The 19,232-nt window shown below is 51.1% G+C and overlaps 1 protein-coding gene across 1 annotated transcript in view; it reads left to right on the forward strand.

Moving 5' to 3' along the window:
* LOC103603642 (tenascin-X-like) overlaps positions 1–19,232 on the forward strand; it is a gene marked incomplete at its 3' end in the record, with an annotated part of 43,660 nt that overhangs the window by 2,013 nt on the left and 22,415 nt on the right. Inside the window, exons 2-4 of the mRNA XM_008588206.1 lie at positions 13,717–14,127; positions 14,491–16,329; positions 16,797–16,912. Coding sequence (XP_008586428.1) covers positions 13,725–14,127; positions 14,491–16,329; positions 16,797–16,912 — 2,358 coding nt within the window. The remainder of the gene's footprint in view (positions 1–13,716; positions 14,128–14,490; positions 16,330–16,796; positions 16,913–19,232) is intronic.

Here is a 19,232-nt window from a genome sequence, read left to right on the forward strand (position 1 = left end):
TGTTCTTTTCTCCCCTCACTTTTGTATTTTTCCTTCTCCACCCTCTGCTTCTCTGTCTTTTTCCCTTATTTTTTCTTGATCTTCTCATGTTCTCCTGTTGCTGACCCTGTGTTTGCCACCTCCCTTTTTCGTGACACCCCTTCTTTGTTTCCCTTTCCACTCCTTTGTCCACANGCTGTGAACGCACCGGTCATCCCTATATAGGATCCGAACCCGCGGCGGGAGCGCTGCTGCACTCCCAGCGCAGCACTCTCCCGAGTCCGCCACGGCTCGGCCCGAGAACAAGGATTTTGGAAGCAAGTCACCTGAGCTGGGTTCCCTGTCTTGCCCTTTGTTAGTAGATGTCCTTAAACACTTTCTGCCTTAGTTTCCTCATGGTAATATGAAGAATACTCCTCAGCCTACTTCTCAGGTTGATGTAGGATGAAAGATGATGTTTGTAGTGCCTGGCCCATAGTAGACACACCTTTTCCTCGTCCTCTGCTCCTTTCTCTTCCCATTTACATTGTCCTTTTCTGCTCTATTCTCCTTTTATCCCATCTGGGTCCATCACTGTTTCTTTCTTCCATTGCTCTTTCTCCTTCCTGACTCGAGGCCAGGAAAGTGCTTGAAGTGCTGGCATCTCAGACTGGGGTCTTGGGGTGACGCAGGCTTCATCTCTGCTGAGTAGCAAGGGACAGCTGGTACTGGCTGTGAACTAGGCATCAGGCCTCTCTTGGCTGAAGGAGTAGAGTGGCAGGAAGATAGAGAGATATGGAGAGTGGGTGCTCCATGCGGGTGAAGATGAGTCAGGCTCTGGGCTGCTGCCCTCCAGGCCCATGCGGATCTCCATGCCTCTGTCCAGGAATGAAATCACCCCATTCAGAGCCACCTCAGCATGCCAGGCCACTGTCACTTTGGCACCCCACTGGCCCCTTCCTGTCCTAGGCCTCTTTGTCTTTCTGTTCTGTTTTCCTTTTACCTGTTTTCCTTCCTTGGCATTTTTTTTTTTTTTTCTGGTGGCTGGCCAGGTGTGGGGATCTGAACCCTTGATCTTGATGTTACCAGCAGCATGCTCTACCGAGTGAGCTAACCGGCCAGCCCTTGCTTTCTTTCATTGGGATCCCCACTTTTTGTTCTCTGTCATCCCTGACCCCATTGTCCCTCCCTTCATCTCTCTAAGCTTCTTTCCTGCCTTTCTTTGCCCTCTAACCCACCGTCTCTTTTTGACCCTTTTTCTTGGTTCTTTTCTCCCCTCACTTTTGTATTTTTCCTTCTCCACCCTCTGCTTCTCTGTCTTTTTCCCTTTTTTTTTCTTGATCTTCTCATGTTCTCCTGTTGCTGACCCTGTGCTTGCCACCTCCCTTTTTCGTGACACCCCTTCTTTGTTTCCCTTTCCACTCCTTTGTCCACATTCCTTGTCTCTTTCCATGACTTCCTCCTCCCCCGCTTCAGCTCTCTCCTCCTCCTTCCTCCCCCTGGCCCTTCACTTCCCGACTCCAATCCTCTGTCCTCTTCCCAGCTGTGGGGGCCAGGACTGGGGAGCCTAATGTTTGCCTCATCGTTCTGCTATGGCTTCTGGATACAGCACATCTGGATTCCGTGGCCCAGATGTGTGGTTGCCACAGCGACCTGGGTCCCTCTGGTAAATACAGGCGCCCACCCACCCCAGAGCTGAGAACAAAACAATTGTGTGACTTCTTTTGTCACGAGATAGAAATGTCCTTTCTCCTCCCTTCTCCCCACACCCATGTCTCTGTCTCAGGGCAAAGGAAGTTTTAAGGGTCCAAATTCTTTCTATGCCTCTCGTGCCCCTTTTTCAGCCCTAGCCTCTTAGCTCTCTCCCATCTTTCATCTCAGATTCTGTCTTTTCTTTAGATGTTTTCCATCTCCCCACCCCTACCCCCCACACCCCCCAGTTCTCAATAATGGAATGTTGACCACCTCCCCTCACCCCCATCTTATGCAGTTTATTCTAACTGAATCTACACAATAACTGGATGCAGAAAGAAGTTTCAGAAATCCAGATTCTCTACTGTTCTGCAGGTCCTTCAAGAAACCACTTGATTTGTTTCTACCCTAAGTCCTCAATCCTTTCCCTTCCCAGAACTGCAGTTAGGGTGAGGGAGAGAACACAGGCTTTGGAATCAGAAGACCTGGGTGAGGCCCACCTTCACCGCTACTAGCCAAGTCCCTGGACAAGCAGTTAACATCTATGAGCCTCCTTTTCCTCAGCCACAAAATGGGATTAATAAAATGCCTGCACTGCGTAGGAAACTGTAAACGGAAGCCCAGTACAAATGTTTTCTATCTTCCCCTCTCTGGGACTGCTTCCTTGGATCGCAGCCTCTGGCCTCTCTTCATTCCCCTCTCTTTATCCGTCAGCTCCTTGCCCTCAATTGCCCTTATTCCTCTTTGTCGTCTTTCTTTTCTCCCTATCTTCCCTTTCCTTTTCTATGTCTTTTGTCCTTTAACTTCCTGAGGTGAGGACAGGAACTTGGAGGTTCATTCAAGGATGGGGACTAAGAGCTGAGGACACCTGGGTTAAGGATCCAGTGAGGGGCCAGAACATATGGACAGTTCTTGACAGCACTGTGACCTTTCTACCCACCACCCAAGAACCCTCAGTGAAGCCACCCAGCTCTGACCACTGGGATTCTCTGCCTTCGCACTTGTGGCTCCCTACACCATTTCCCCATCCTCTTCTCCCACTATTGACAAACATTTGTTGGGCATATGCACTATGCAAGGCTTGGTGCTTTTCTGACGAGATACAAATGTGTTTTAAGACGTGAGCTCCTCCATGAGCCTCAGATCCAGGGGTTGAATCAAATTTTAGACAATGATTATTTCAGAACCTGTAACTATGCCTGTCAAGCTCGCAGTGGCTTCCCCACATGCCTTGTAAGCTTGTAAACATCTGGAATCCTGCATTCCTCTCTGCGACCCCAGCAGTGAGCTTCCAAAACATGCCAGAGCATCTTTTGGTTCCAGGGTCTCCTGGCCACTCTGGGACAAATATACTTAAGGTGACCATACTTACTAAATAATAAAACCAAGGCACGGGGCATAAAAAGAAAATGGATATGACCATAGAGCAGAAATCTGAAATCTGAGGGTGTCAGAAAAAATCCATACTCTGTGCAGTCTGCTGTCTCTGTGTAATGCTGTTTCAAGACCCTCCCTTATCCTTTCATCTACTGCCCCACTCCCCATCCCCTGCAGGGAGATCCGAGGGGAGCTGTTACCCACTTCTGGCTCTGGGGGCATCAGGCCAAGGCAGAGGAAGGAAGCGGAGCCCATCCCCATCCAAGAGGCTGACTTCATCCTCCCTATCAAAGCCAGGAAAAAACAGCCACACGCACCCAGACACACGGACACACACGGGGACACCCACGCGAGAGCCTATGCATGTTTTTGCCATCAGCCACATGGAACTAGCTGGGCATCTGGCCACAGCCACATGCTGTGCCAGCACACTTGTGACCATGGGGACCTGATCTGGGGTGCAGACGCCTGTGCCCCAACCCACATGGCAGAATCAGGTACATGCCGGCTCCTTCACATCTCTTTCACCATCACCTGTGACTTGGCCAAACTACACCTCAATGGTGAGGTTTGTGGCAAATAGAAGGAACTCTGTCCTCAGTGTGGAGTTTGGGGTGGGTTCTCCGTCAGTGTAGATGTTCTCCCTCTGTGGCAAAAGTCTCTTTTTCAGCCTGTCTTCAGGGTAGCACATGGGGAAATGAAGCAATACAGTGATATGAGCAGGTTTATGTGGGGTGTGTCTGCCTCCCTGTTTGCCCTGTCCTCTGGTCATCAGTCTTTCTGTCTCTGCCTGAGACCAAGGTGTCCTGTTCCTCCAGCCCTTTCTCACTTCCTACACCTGCAGCACCCAGACGTTAGCCTCCTTCAGCTTCCCACAACTTCACCACTCCGTCTGTGTGCCCCACCCCATGCTTCCCTCCTGCCTCTCGCTTTCTTCATCCCTAAACCTTCCTTCTAATCTTCAGGCTTTCCATCCCAGTTTCCCCTCAACCCCAACTTCCTTCCTGAGTCGTACACACCCTGGTATTCAGCCAGGCCCCTGTCTAGCCAGTGCCCAAGCCTCACATGCCATTTCTCTAGCACTCTGCTGAAGCGGGAGTATAAGAAGGGGGCAGTGATCCTGTGCTGAGAACGGGAGAGGGACTGGGCAAGTGGAGTAGATAGGAGAGGAAGAGGCGGTGGGGCTGGGGCGGGGTGGGCCCTTGGAGTCCCAGAGATGGACCCACAGTCCAATGTTGGAAAGGGATTTAGGCTTGAGAGGGAGGTTGCCTCCTGCTTTCTGCCTCCTGCCTCTGCTCGCTGCCCTGCATTGCCAGGGGAGAATTGGTGGGAGGATGATCAGTGCTGGGCAGCTGACAGGTGGGGTGAGACCCAGAGATCCAAGCCAGAGCAGTGGCTGGGAAGAGGTGGAAGGGGATTGAGGAGGAGGGAAGGGGAAGAGGGGCTGGCCATGAGGAAGGACATTGGCAGAGAGGAGAAAATTGGTGTCAGAAAGAAGGGGCAATTGGTGGGGAAATGGTGGGAAAAAGAAATGGCAGGAGGGATGGGGAAAGTCAAGTTGGGTGAAAAGTAGAGTGGGGAGAAGGAGTTTAAAATAGGATGGCAGGGGCTGGCCTGTGGCTCCCTCGGGAGAGTGCGGTACTGATAACACCAAGGCCACGGTCCGGATCCCATATAGGGATGGCCGGTTTGCTCACTGGGGGAGCGTGGTGCTGACAACACCAAGTCAAGGGTTAAGATCCCCTTACCGGTCATCTTTTGAAAAAAAATAAAATAAAATGGGATGGCAGGCTGGCTGGTTAGCTCAGTTGATTAGAGCATGGTACTGATAACACAAAGTCCAGGGTTCCATCCCTGTAGCAGCCAGCCACTGAGGGGGAGAAGTGGGATGGGAAAGAACTTGGGAGGTAAGACCAGGGATGGAGGGGATGAGATGAGGGTATGGTGAGACTCAGTGATCCTAGACAGGGAGGGGTGGCATGTGGGAGGCCCTAGTGGGGGGGGGAGGACCTGCCCTATCTCCCCTCCCCTTCCTGACCTCCTGCTGGTCCTCCCCTTCTCCTCCCCTTGCTCGCTGCAGGCTCCCTCCTTCTTGCTGTCGCTGCCAAGACCGACAGTTGGTCGTTGCTCAGTGAGCCCCTGCTGCAGGGGACAAGCAAGGAGGACCTTCGAGGAGCCCAGAGCTGTCAAGGGGAGCCCACCCTGCCCTGTCCTGAGACACTCCACTTCTGGGGTTTGGGGACAGAGCAGGTGCAGAGGCATTGCAGGCATCCCGTTGCCCAGGTAAGGAATAGAGCTCTGGGGAGACCCAGATGGAAGAGCAGGGAGAGGCAAGGGATATCTCTCCTATCCCCCACACCCCAGGTGAAGATGTGGCTGGAGAGCTCTCAGGAGTGCTTCCCAGGGCAGGGACTCTCTGTTCAGGACAGAGGAAATAGGAGCATGCACTGGGGACCAGACTCCCTGTGGAGGGTGTGTCTGGGAGGACAGGGCAGTATCCATGGCGGTGGTGGGGATGCCGGGTTTGAATGGAATGCAGACACCCGAGAGGGACTATGGGCGTCAGGTGGTGGCAGCAGGGTAGAGGTGGGTTATGGGTGAGGTGGGTCCCTGAGCTCCAGAGGTGCTGGGGCTCGGGGGAATACAAGAGATAGGCTGAGCTGGCGGCCCACTGAACCTCGGGAGGAAAATGCTGGTGGAATCCCAAGTACCTGGGTTGGAGCAGCTGAGCCAGGGCTAGCGGCACCTCAAGGTGCCCAGGGAGTTTCTTTGGGCATCCAGGTGGGGACTCCCCAGGTGGCAGTACAGGAGTTGGAGGACCTGGCAGGGAGATCTGGGGGATGTCTTTAGGAAATGCTGAAATGGGGTAGAGTGGAGAATGTCAGGTCTGGGAAAGTCACAGAGCTTGCATAGAGGATCCTGAAACTTGTTCTTGGCTAGAGCTCTGCACCCATAACTCACAGTTCAGCAGGGCTGGGACGGCTGAGAGATGCCTCTGGGGGCACTGGCGCTCCATCTTCACTCCATCCTCCTTCCAGGCTCTCCCTGCTTCTGTCCATCTGAATCTCCCCCCGCCCCCCCCCCGTACACGTGACACACCCCGGGTGGGGCGGGCGGACCCCTTATCTAGCCTGGAAAGAATTTAATGGCTTAGAAACAACTGGAAGTGGAACTGAGGGGAACTACTGAGAAGGAACTCGGAAACACCGCAGCTGCCGTCTGCCCCGCCCCCGCTTCCCAGATCTCCATCCCCCTCCCCTCTTTCCCCAGCGCTACCTCCAAATCCCTGGGGACCCACTACCTCCATTCCTCAAACTTCCTTCTGCTTGGGGCAGAACCAGGACCTGCCTTCCTGTCTCTCACTGCCCCCTTGACCTTTTAATATTGGCGATCTGGAAATGTTTTCTCTTAATATTTCCATTCCCCTGACCCATTAGCTTCCCAGAATAAGGGGCATCTGGATCCCCCAACTCACTTCCCCCCCACCCCCTTCCCACGTGGTATCAGTCCAATATCTGGGACTCCTCCCATACACACTCCCTCCTCTTATGCTCCTAGAATCCCTTCTACCTTCAGCCCTCACTGCTAGATTCAGGTAGGGGTGTGGCAGGAGAGGCAGAAGGAGGCATAGAGGTGGGACTAGAACCCCCCATCTTTGGAACATCCCTCATGGAAGCCTGTCCCTCTCCCCACCCCTTGAGACCTACAGTCCCTGATGAGCAAAGTGTTAAAGTTGGCCACAACACTGAATACCCAGGAAGCTGAGTCATAGTTTGGGAAGATGTCCCCCCACCCCTGCCAGCCCTCCAACTGTGGGGAGGGTGCCAAGAGGGTGAGGCCTCACACACTACAGAGCGGCACCCCAGACACAGCAGTAGGGGAATGATGAGGGAAGACACAAGAGGCACCCAAATTCAGTGCTAAGAGCGGAATTCTTCCAAGAGTTGTAAGGGGGGAACTGGAGGAGGGTGCTGGTCGTGGGCAGGGGAAGAGGACTGGGAAGGGGGCTCTGGGAGTGTGGTCTATGGGGACCACTCCTCTTCTAGACCAGCCTCACCAGCCTTCCAGAGAAGCTAGTGGACTCTTTGTACTCCTTCCTAATGCAGAGACCCTCTCCCTTTTCCCCCACCACGTGGGGAGAGATGCAGGGTCCAATTGCTGGGGATAGGGTACAGGACAACTCTCAGAGGCCTCCAGGGGTGTGGGGAAGTACAACGGAGGACTGTGTATCCTCTGCTCCCCACTTGGGAAGGACCTCCTGTTTAGCTCCCCTCACTCCAACTGAGTTCTTTGACTCAAACAGCTGCCCTCTGAGCCAACAATGACTGAGTGGTGAGGAAATGTGAAGGGGGTATGTGTATGTGTGCCCACGCACATGTGTGCCTGCAAAGATGCAGGCTTATTTGGATGGATATGAGTATTTATGTGCAGGTGTGTTCATATTTGTATTTGTGGATGAGCACACATGAATATATTTGTATGTGTACATGTATACACATATTTGTGTGTTCACACCCTCCATGGTGGGTGTGGGGCTGATTTGCAGGGCCTTAGAGTGACAGGATTTGAGGGTAGGCTCACCTCTTACCCAAGACTACACTCCCAGCTGAGAGAAGGGCTGGGGCCACAGATGAGGGAAGGTCCCTGCATGCCAGGCCTCTCTGCCTGGGCTTTCTTGGGTGGGGTGCCTCTCGGGGTGGAAACACTCTGTCCCTGTTGTCCAACTCTCCTTCCGTCTCTCACTGACTGGTGGCAGAGTGTGATGGCTGGTAGCCCTAAAAACTCCTTTTACTCTGAGCGAGAGGAGTTTAGGAGTAGGAAGCCAGGAAATGTGCATGTGTCAGGGAGGGTCACAGCCCCCTCCCTCCTCATAAGTCAGCATTTCCCCCACTTAGTTGCCCTCTCTCTCAGCCTTTCCAGTCTGGAAGAGCTGGGCACCTGCCATAGTCTCTCCTCAACTTTTCACCTGAGCAAAGAGTGCTACATTTCTGGCTTGGAACACAACAGATTATCGTCTTTCCTCAGACTTCATATAAATAGAATTATGCTCCATGTTCTCTTATGTGTCTGGCTTCTTTTGCTCAACCTCATATTAATAAGATCCATGCACGTTATTGCATGTAATTGTAGTTTATTCTTATTGCTTTATTTTATTCCACTGTGTGAATAAACAATTTATTTAATCCATTCTACTGGTATGAGACATGGGTAGTTACCAGTTTAGGGCTATTATGAGTAGTACCTGCTGTGTTGGGTATATTCCTAGGAGTGGCATTGAAAGGTCATAGGGTTTGCATATGTTCAGCTTTAGTAAATTTTTTTTTTTTTAAAGATGACCGGTAAGGGGATCTTAACCCTTGACTTGGTGTTGTCAGCACCACGCTCACCCAGTGAGCAACTGGCCATCCCTATATGGGATCCGAACCCATGGCCTTGGTGTTATCAGCACCGCACTCTCCCGAGTGAGCCACGGGCCGGCCCGAGCTTTAGTAAATTTAATAGACTCTGCCAAGCAGTTTTCCAAAGTGCTTGCACCATCTGGTCCTGCCAGGATTCGCCTGGGCCTGGTCTCCGACTCCACTTCTACCCCAGCTGCTGCTTTTAACTTTTTTTTTTTAAGGGGATCTTAACCCTTGATTTGGTGATGTCAGCACCACACTCTCCCAAGTGAGCCAACCGGCCATCCCTATGTAGGGACCCGGACCCATGGCCTTGGTGTTATCAGCACCGCACTCTCCCGAGTGAGCCACGGGCCGGCCCGAGCTTTAGTAAATTTAATAGACTCTGCCAAGCAGTTTTCCAAAGTGCTTGCACCATCTGGTCCTGCCAGGATTCGCCTGGGCCTGGTCTCCGACTCCACTTCTACCCCAGCTGCTGTTTCTAAGCAACTTACAGTCCCAGACACTGTCCGTGGTCCTAGCCCTGACCTTGGTCCTGTCCTTGGTTCCAGCTTCAGTGTTAGTCCTGGGATTAATTTGTACTTTTCATTCATTCATATAGTCAGTAACTGTTTATTGAGCACCTATTATGTGCCAAACACAAGGATACAGCAGCCAAGAGGTGTCATGCCTGCTCCCAAGGACCTTATACTCTAGTGGGCAAGATTGAGGGTGGGCAAGAAAGGATAAAATAATCCCATTATACATTTATTTATATATGATCACAAATTGTTATAAATACTGCAAGTGAGAATTACATGGTACTGTGATATCACATGTTAGGGGGACCGGCCTGGTCAGGAAAGCTTCACTGAGGAAGTGGTGTGGGGCTGAGACCTGAAGGATGAGGAGGCCAAGCAAGAAGGGAAGAGCATTCCACATTCAGGGAACAGCGTATACAGGGTCTGGGGAAGGAGCACAAAGAAAATGAAGGTCAGTGGAGCTAGAGTGGAGAGAGGAAGAGAAATGCATGGCAGATAAGGTGGGAGAGGTCAGCAGGGGCCATGTGATGCAGGGCTGTTTGTCAGTGTTCTAAGAGAATTTGGAAGGGAGACACTGAAGAGTTTTAGGAGGAGAGGGGCATTCTGGTAGAGGTAAAGAGTGAATGGAAGAAGACAGATCAGCTAAGAGGAAATTGCATTTGTCAGGCAACAGGTGGATGGTAGCTTGAACTTATAATGATGGTAAGACGGAGAGAAGGAAATGAATTGAAGAGATGATTATGAGAAAATATCGGTAAATCTGATGAAATATGGTAGCATTGAATGGGCTGTTAGATTTCTGACTTGTAAAGCTGGATTAATGGTGGGGCTATGAGCTGCAATGGGGAATGCTGGCAGGGGGTGGGGTATAGGAAGGACAATCATTCAGTTACAGACATGATGAATTTGAGGTGCCCAAGAGGAGATGCCAACTAGGCAGTTGGATTACTGTGTTGCATTACTGTGGAGCTAGGAGGAAATGACTGCGCTGGTTTTACAAATTGGCATATTGTTTGGAAAGTAAAGTCGTGAGTCTGGATGAGGGTACCTACGTGAGTTATTACAACTGTAGGTTTTAACTCTGGTGCACATCACAATCATCTGGGGAGCTTTTATTTATTTATTTATTTTAATTATTTTGTTTTTTATTTTCTTGGCAGCTGGCTAGTACAGGAATCAAACCCCGGGCTTTGGTGTTATCAACACCATGCTTCTAAACAACTGAGCTAACCGGCCAGTCCATTAAATACTGAACAAAATTCAGTTCCTCAGTCACTCTAGCCACATTTCAAGTGTTCAAGAGCCACATATTTCTCCTGGCTACCATATTGGATGGCATGGATACGGAATGTTTTAAAATGAAAAATGTGGTCAACTATGTCCAGTGATTTTTGAGAGGTCAAGTAAGATGAGAACAAATGTCCCTTAGATTTTGTGACACCCAGGTCATTGGGAGACTTTAGGATGAGCTGTTTGGTGGGTTGAAGGGGGATGGGGAAACCAGATGAGAGTGGATTGAGGCATGCCTGGGATATGAGGAAATGGAAATAGCAAGCACAGATAAATCTTTTGACATCTGTGACTATGAAGTAGAGGAGAGAAGTATGTGGTAGCTGGAGATGATGCAAAATTAAGGAAGGGTTTTTGTTTTTTAAGGTTTGAATTTCATACAGTGATAGGCACAAATCTTCAGTGTACCTTTTTTTTTTTTTTTTTTTTTTTGGTAGCAGGCTGGTACAGGGATCTGAACCATTGACCTTGTTATTATCAGCTCAGGCTCTCCCAATTGAACTAACCGGCTAGCCTCAATGAATTTTTGAATATATGTACATCTCTTTAACCACCACCCAGATCAAGATACAAAACATTTGCAAAAATCTCCTTTGTGACTCCTCCCAATCAATACTTTCCCTTGAAGTAATCCTATCCTATCTCCTAAAAGCAAAGATTAGCTCTGCCTGGATTTGAACATCATATAAATGGCATCATTCAGAGTGTTCTCTTTTTGTGTCTGGTTTCTTTTGCTTAACATTATGTGTGTGAAGTTCATCCATGTTGCATGTAGCAATAGGGTATTTGTATTGCTGTATAGTATTCCATTGTATGCCTCTCCTGTAATTTATTTATTTATCCTACTATCAATGGACACTTGAGTTGTTTCCAGTTTTGGTTAATATGAATAAATCTCATGAACATTATTGTACATGTCTTTTGGAGGATATGTGCAATCATTTCTTTTGGATATTTAACAAGAAGTGGAATTACTGGGTTATAGACTATATGCTTTAGTAAAAACCAACACTTTTCCAAGTATTTGCACTAATTTATGCTCCCACTTGCAACAGATAAGAGTTCCAGTTCCTTCACATTCTTGCCCATATTGAGCAATGTCACTCCCTTTAATTTTACCTATTCTAGTGGATATTTAGTGGCATCTCATATTGGTGTTTCTTTTTTTTCTTTTTTTGGCAGCTGGCCAGTACAGGGATTGAAACTTGGACCTTGGTGTTATTAACACCATGCTCTTACCAACTGAGCTAATTGGCCAGCCCCTCATATTGGTTTTTGGGTTTGTTTGTGGGTTTTTTGGCTTTTTGGGTTTTTTTTAACATGGCCACATGCCACCCTCATATTGGTTTTAATGTGCATTTCCCTGATGACTAGTGATGTTGTACACCTTTTCGTATGCTTATTGGCCCTTTGGATACATATTTTTTGTGGTGAACCTGTTTAAGTTTTTGCCAGTTTAAAAAACTGGGTTTCCTAACTTTTGATTTTTGTTTTGTTTTGTAGAATTTTTCTTTTTCTTTTTTTCCATTACTATACTGAAGATATTTTGTAGAATTCTTTATTTTAGATTTTAATCCTCTTTTTCTCTGTATGTGTGTGTATCTCACATATTTTCTCCCAGTCTGTGGCTTGTCTTTTTATACTCTTTTTTTTTTTTCCTTTTTGTCTTTTTTCGTGTCTGGCAACGGATCACAACCCTCAGTGTCGCGCCCGTACCGGACCGGGACTGGCAACGGGATCGCAAACCTTGGTGTTGCTCCCACACCTCGCTCAGCCAGTGAGCGGGAACCGGTCTGTATGTGGGATCCGAACCCTCGGTGGGAGCGCCACCGCGCTCCCAAGTGGCGCACTGTAGCAGTGCACCACCGGGCCGGCCCTCTTTTTATACTCTTAAAGGTGTCATTTGATGACCAGAAGTTACCAATTCTAACGAGGTCCAACCCCTCTTTTTGGGGGGGTTAGGTTTTATGTGTGCGTGTCCATCCCACTTAAGAAATCTTTGGCTTACTCCAAAGTCATACGGGTTTTCTCCTTTTTTTTTTTAAAGATGACCGGTAAGGGGATCTTAACCCTTGACTTGGTGTTGTCAGCACCACACTCTTCCAGGTGAGCTAACTGGCCATCCCTATATAGGGATCCGAACCTGTGGCCTTGGTGTTATCAGCACCACACTCTCCCAAGTGAGCCATGGGCCGGCCCTGGTTTTCTCCTATTTTTCTTCTGTGGAGTAGTTTTATGAAAGGTACTTTTTACCTTTCGTAATTAGTTCCCTGACTCATCTCAATTAATTTCTGTGGACTTAAGGTAGAGATTTATTGATGTTTTTTCCATAGGGATCTTCAATTGACCCAGCACTTCCTCCCTTCTCTTAATTGCAGTGGCCCTTTGTGGTTTTTTTCATTTCGTTTTGTTTTGTTTTTTTGCAGTGGCCCTTTGTCATTAGTGAGATGACCACATATGTTTGGGTCTGTTTCTGGGCCCTATTCTATTCCATCTGTCTATCCTTGAACCTTTATAGTAAGTCTTGATATTTGATCATGTTAAGTCCTGAGAAAGAGGTTTTTTTTCTTTCTTTCTTTTTTTTTTTTCTAGTGGGAGATCTGTGAGCTCATATAGAAGCCGATGGGAAGGAGCTAGTTGAGAGTGAAGGGATGGAATAAAAGAGAGAAAGAGAAGATAATCTACACCTTAAGGATTCTGAGAAGACAGTAGGATCTGGGATCCAAGTGCTTGGGGAAGGATTGACTCTAAGTACTCATCTGCTAATCCATTCAACATAGATGTGTTGGATGATACATTTATCCAACATATTTATGTGCCAGGCACAGGGATAGAGCAGTGCCAGAACAAACAATGCCCCTGTTCTCATGGAGCTCCCATTCAAGTAGTAAGAGAAAGGTAACAAACAAACAAACACATGAAGAGATCATTCAGGCAGCAGTAACTGGCATGAAGAACATGGGCAGGTATTGTGATAGAAAGTAATGGAATACTGCCCTGATTGGACATAAGGAAGGCTTCTCAGAGGCAATGGATGACATGTGAGTTAAAAAAGAAAAAAGAGAAGTGGAAAAAAAGAGAGAGAGAAAGAGAGAGACATGAGTTAAGATTTGAACAAGGAGGAGCCAGCCTTTAAGAGCTGAGTGAAGAGCATCACAGACAGAAGAAACATACAGTGCAAAGGCTCTTAGGCTACTGTAGTTTGGTAGTGTTTTCATGACAAACAAAAGACCAGTGTGGGGGAAACACATAAAAAAGGGGGGGCCAAGGTAACCAAATGACATCAGAAAGAGAGATAGAGACCAGATATGCCCAGGGACAGTATCCTTTAGGGCTGAACTGATGTGAATTTTTATATACATTTGAGTTGGGTAGATTAGTTGTGGGTGATGGGATTGTGGGTGTGTACTGGGAAAGAAGGGGCTCCATATTGTCTCCTTCTTTTTGAAGCTGCTCTCACACGACCTCTCTCTCTGCAGCCTCCTGAATGATGCCAGCCCAATGTCCCCTAACCTCTAGTCTGGCCCTCCTGGTGCTGCTGGGCACAGCCAGAGCAGGCCCCTTCTCTCCACGGTCCAATGTGACACTCTCAGCCCCACGGCCTCCTCCCCAGCCAGGGGGTCGCACAGTGGAAGCAGGAGGGGGAAGCCCCTCTTCTCAGCTTTATGAGCACACAGTGGAAGGAGGGGAGAAGCAGGTGGTATTCACCCACCGAATTAACCTGCCCCCTTCTGCTGGCTGTGGCTGTACCCCGGGCAATGAGCCGCCGGTCCCTGCTTCAGAGGTTCAGGCCCTGAGAGTCCGGCTGGAGATCTTGGAGGAACTGGTGAAGGGGCTCAAGGAACAGTGCACTGGGGGATGTTGTCCTGCTGCTGCCCAGGCTGGCACAGGTGAGCAGGTGATCACAGGAGGGGACACAGAAGAAGAGGAAGGTGGAGAGGTGGGTTAGGTTGGGGTGGCTATCACTGGTTCATAAAAAAACTTGGTATGAATTAGAAAAAGGCACCCTTTCCTTGCCCTTAGGGGTGGTGGGTGTAGCCCAGGGCACAACCTGAAGAGTGGTGCTGGGCTAGATGTCAACCCAAGCATATGCTAGGGCCCTGGGAGGCAACATATATTATGCAGCTGGGAGCTAAGATGGCCTTATGAAATGAGGCTGGCCCTGCTGGAGGGGTTGACCCATAGGAGCACTATATGGGCTCAGCTTCTCTCCTCTCCAAGGGACTGAGGCCTACCTCTCCCTCCTACTCCAGGCCAGACAGATGTTCGTAGCCTCTGCAGCCTCCATGGTGTGTTTGATCTGAGCCGCTGTGCCTGTTCCTGCGAGCCAGGCTGGGGTGGACCCACCTGCTCTGACCCCGCAGACGCTGGGATGTCCCCCACCTCCCCGCCCTCAGCCTCTGGGTCCTGCCCTGATGACTGCAACGATCAGGGTCGCTGTGTCCGCGGTCGCTGCGTGTGCTTCCCTGGCTACACCGGTCCCAGCTGTGGCTGGCCCTCCTGCCCTGGGGACTGCCAAGGCCGCGGGCGCTGCGTGCAGGGCGCGTGCGTGTGCCGGGCCGGTTTCACAGGCGACGACTGCGGCCAGCGCTCCTGCCCTCGGGGCTGCAGCCAGAGAGGGCGCTGCGAGAACGGGCGCTGCGTGTGCGAAACCGGCTACACTGGCGAGGACTGTGCGGTGAGGAGCTGCCCTCGAGGCTGCAGTCAGAGGGGGCGCTGCGAGAACGGGCGCTGCGTGTGCAACCCCGGCTACACTGGCGAGGACTGTGCAGTGAGGAGCTGCCCTCGAGGCTGCAGTCAGAGGGGGCGCTGCGAGAAAGGGCGCTGCGTGTGCGACCCCGGCTACACTGGCGAGGACTGCGGGGTGAGGAACTGCCCCTGGGACTGTGGCGAGGGCGGGCGCTGCGTGGACGGCCGTTGTGTGTGCTGGCCCGGGTACGCGGGCGAGGACTGCAGCACGCGAACGTGCCCGCGCGACTGCCGGGGCCGCGGGCGCTGCGAGGACGGCGAATGCATCTGCGACGTGGGCTACAGTGGAGACGATTGCGGCGTGCGCAGCTGCCCTGGCGACTGCAACCAAAGGGGCCGCTGCGAGGATGGCCGCTGCGTGTGCTGGCCGGGGTATACCGGGCCTGACTGCGGCGCGCGCGCCTGCCCTCGCGACTGTAGGGGCCATGGGCGCTGCGAGAATGGTGTGTGTGTGTGCAACGCGGGCTACAGCGGCGAGGACTGTGGCGTGCGCAGCTGTCCCGGGGACTGTCGTGGTCGGGGCCGCTGTGAGAGTGGCCGCTGTGTGTGTTGGCCCGGGTACACTGGCCGAGACTGCGGCACGCGCGCCTGCCCTGGCGACTGTCGCGGGCGCGGGCGCTGCGTGGACGGCCGCTGCGTGTGCAACTCGGGCTTCACGGGCGAGGACTGCGGGAGCCGTCGGTGTCCCGGGGACTGCCGAGGGCACGGCCGCTGCGAGGATGGCGTGTGCGTGTGCGACGCGGGCTATTCGGGCGAGGACTGCAGCTCGCGCAGCTGCCCCGGGGACTGCCGAGGCCGCGGCCAGTGCCTGGATGGGCGCTGCGTCTGCAACGACGACTACTCGGGCGAGGACTGCGGCGTGAGGCGGTGCCCGAGCGACTGCAGCCAACATGGCGTGTGCCAGGACGGTGTGTGCACTTGCTGGGAGGGCTATGCCGGCGAAGATTGCGGCTTCCGCACCTGCCCCTCCAACTGCCACGGGCGCGGCCGCTGTGTGGACGGACGCTGCGTGTGCGACCCAGGCTACACTGGCCCTGCCTGCGCCACCCGCACCTGCCCAGCAGACTGCCGGGGCCGTGGGCGCTGTGTGCAGGGAGTGTGCGTTTGCCACGCGGGTTATGGTGGCGAAGACTGCGGGCGGGAAGAGCCTCCGGCCAGCGCCTGCCCCGGGGGTTGCGGGCCCAGGGAACTGTGCCGCGCGGGTCAGTGTGTGTGTGTCGAAGGATTCCAAGGCCCCGATTGCGCCATCCAGACGTGCCCTGGGGAATGCCGTGGCCGGGGAGAGTGTCGCGAGGGTAGCTGCTTCTGCCAAGAAGGTTATGCCGGGGATGACTGCGGAGAAGGTGAGCAGGCAGCCTTCACCAATATGCTAGGTCAGGGACTGGGGTTCTGAGAACAGGAACCATTGGGAGGACCCGAGCCTGAAACCTACGGGCCCAGGGACCTGGAGGAAGAGTGGAGGGATATCATAAATTGGGGGTAGGGGGTGTCGTCAGAGGAGCCAGCCTCTACTAGGGACAGCAGAACCATTGGGGCATGCCATCCAGCAGTACTGGCCTTCGGATCTCTGATGAGCACTCTGGGGGCCCCTTTGGTTTGATTAGGAAGATTCTGTATTCCTGGAGATGGGGGAAGGTGAAGGAGACCCGGGATCTGTTCAGGCCTCTGCCAGTTTTTTGCCAACTGGCAGAGAGGAGTGGGAACTTGGACCAGCCTCTGGCTGTGGCCCTGAATAAAAGGGGTGGTGATGGTGGGGGTGGGGATTGAATGCCTTGGGCTAACCAGCTTTCCCTACCATTCTCCTGGACAGAGGTGCCAACCATTGAGGGAATGAGAATGCACCTCCTGGAGGAGACAACAGTTCGAACAGAGTGGACCCGGGCTCCTGGCCCTGTGGATGCCTATGAAATTCAGTTCATCCCCACGGTGAGGGGGATGCCATGCTCCAAGAGGGGGTGAATGGGTAGGCCCTGGGTGGGGAGGGCTCACCTCATACAGAAGTGCCAGGTAATCAGTGGTTGAATCCAGAAGGCTGGGTTCTTGAAGCTGCTGGAAAGACCTTATCCTGCCCCACATCAGGCAGGAGATCTCTGCAGCATCTCTGTCAAGCATTGGTCCAGTGCAGCTGAAACAGTTCTGGTGACGGTGAGCTCAGTACTTCCTGAGTCTATTCAGGCCATTCTTGGTCATCGCTGTTAGTTCTTTTCGTTGTTGCTGGATCCAGATCTGCCCCCATTCTAATGTCCATCCATTGGCCTTAGCTAGGCATTCACCAGCAGCTGTAATTCTTTTTTGCTTTCCCTGAAACCACAGGCCTTCAGGTATTTGGAGACATCAGCTATCGCATCACTCTTCATTCTCCCTAGGCAAAACCCCCTGGTTTCTTTGCCACTTTCCTCTAAGGCTTTGTTCTCTGAATCCTCCATCTTCCCGTGCCTCCTGCTTTTTGCATGTGTCCCCCAAAATGGGGAGGGAAAGAAGCCCACTGGCAAACTCTGGATTCACTGGCATTTTTTTCAGAGTTGGCATTATATTAACTTATAGTCACACAAACTGTCAGCTGTTATGATCATTTTTTAAGTCACTTTTTTATTATAAAAGTCATGTAGGCCCAGTGCAGAAAATTTAGAAAGTATAGATAAGCAAAGAAAGAAGGAAGGAAGGAAGGAAGACAATATTCTACTATATACAGTTTTTTAGCTTAAATATGGGCCTTTGCATTTGGGTCTGTTCAATGTTATCTTTACTGGTCTGAGCCAAGCTGTCTAGGCTGCTGCAATAATTTTGTCTGTGAACTTGTTCTCCCATCTCAATGTCGTCAGTGCATTGCAAAGTATCCTTTCTCGGTCTCCCTCCAATTTGCTCTTAAAATATTTGGATAGCACCCCAAGGACGAAGCCTTGTGGCCTCTCATTAGGGACTTCTCTTTACGCAGATTGGGTTTTTAGGATATGGCTATTCCCCCAGCCCCAAGTCATCTGACATTTCTACCATCTAACTCATGTTTTCCTGCATCATCCCACAGATGCCATGGTGGGGGGAGGGGGACATGTCACCCTCATCTCCATCAGCTCAGCCAGCACTCTGGAAAAATAAATAATTCCCTGAACCTAAAGCCTCAGAAGGCACTAGGACAGAAGGGACAGCTCAGAGGTCTTGGCTGTTATCCTCGCCCCCACTTTGCCTGGTTTTCTCATTAATATACCCCAGGCCCAACCCCTGCCATGTTCTATCTCTCCTCACTCTCTTTGGCCAAAGCAGAGGTAGAAATCCTTACTTTGGGGCTGGCCCGGTGGCGCACTGGCGAGTGCGCTGCTTGAGAGCGCGGTGGCGCTCCCGCCGAGGGTTCGGATCCCATGTGGAGACCGGTTCCCACTCACTGGCTGAGCGTGGTGCGGGGCGCAACACCGAGGGTTGTGATCCCGTTACCAGTCAGTAAAAAAAAAAAACAAAAAAAGAAAAAAAGAAATCCTTACTTTGTGGGGCAACCAAGGTAACTTTTTGTTTAAAAATTATTTTTCAGGGGCCAGCCTGTGCCTCACTTGGGAGAGCGTGGTGCTCACAACACCAAGTCAAGAGTTAAGATCCCCTTACTGGTCATCTTTTAAATAAATAAATAAAAATTATTTTTCAGCTCTATAACACGAAGGTCACAGGTTTGGATCCCCATACCAGCCAGCCACACACACAAAAAAATTGCTATAAAAATAATTTAATCACAAGACAAGAATTTGGCAACTAGAGAAAAAGAAAAACAAATACTTCTTGGCCGCTTCACACTAAAATAAGCACTGCTAACATTTTAAAGTGTTTCTCCCACTCTCTTCTTCTGTGTGTGTATTATTTACATAGCTCTAATCTTGAGAGGGTGGGACTTTGAAAAGGAACTTTCCTAAAAAACTTCAGGGAATGGGCCGGCCCGTGGCTCACTCGGGAGAGTGTGGTGCTGATAACACCAAGGTCCGGGGTTCGGATCCCACATAGGAATGGCCGGTTCGCTCACTGGGTGAGCGTGGTGTTGACAACTCCAAGTCAAGGGTTAAGATCCCCTTACCAGTCATCTTTATTTTTTATTTATTTATTTTTTTTGTCTTTTTGTCTTTTTCCGTGTCCGGCAACGGATCGCAACCCTCAGTGTTGCCCCCGCACCAGACCGGGGACCGGCAACGGGACCGCAACCCTCGGCGTTGCTCCCGCGCCTCGCTCAGCCAGTGAGCGGGAACCGGTCTGTATGTGGGATCCGAAC

Source organism: Galeopterus variegatus, unplaced genomic scaffold (genome assembly GCF_000696425.1).
Source record: "Galeopterus variegatus unplaced genomic scaffold, G_variegatus-3.0.2 Scaffold4713, whole genome shotgun sequence".
Classification (NCBI taxonomy): domain Eukaryota; kingdom Metazoa; phylum Chordata; class Mammalia; order Dermoptera; family Cynocephalidae; genus Galeopterus; species Galeopterus variegatus.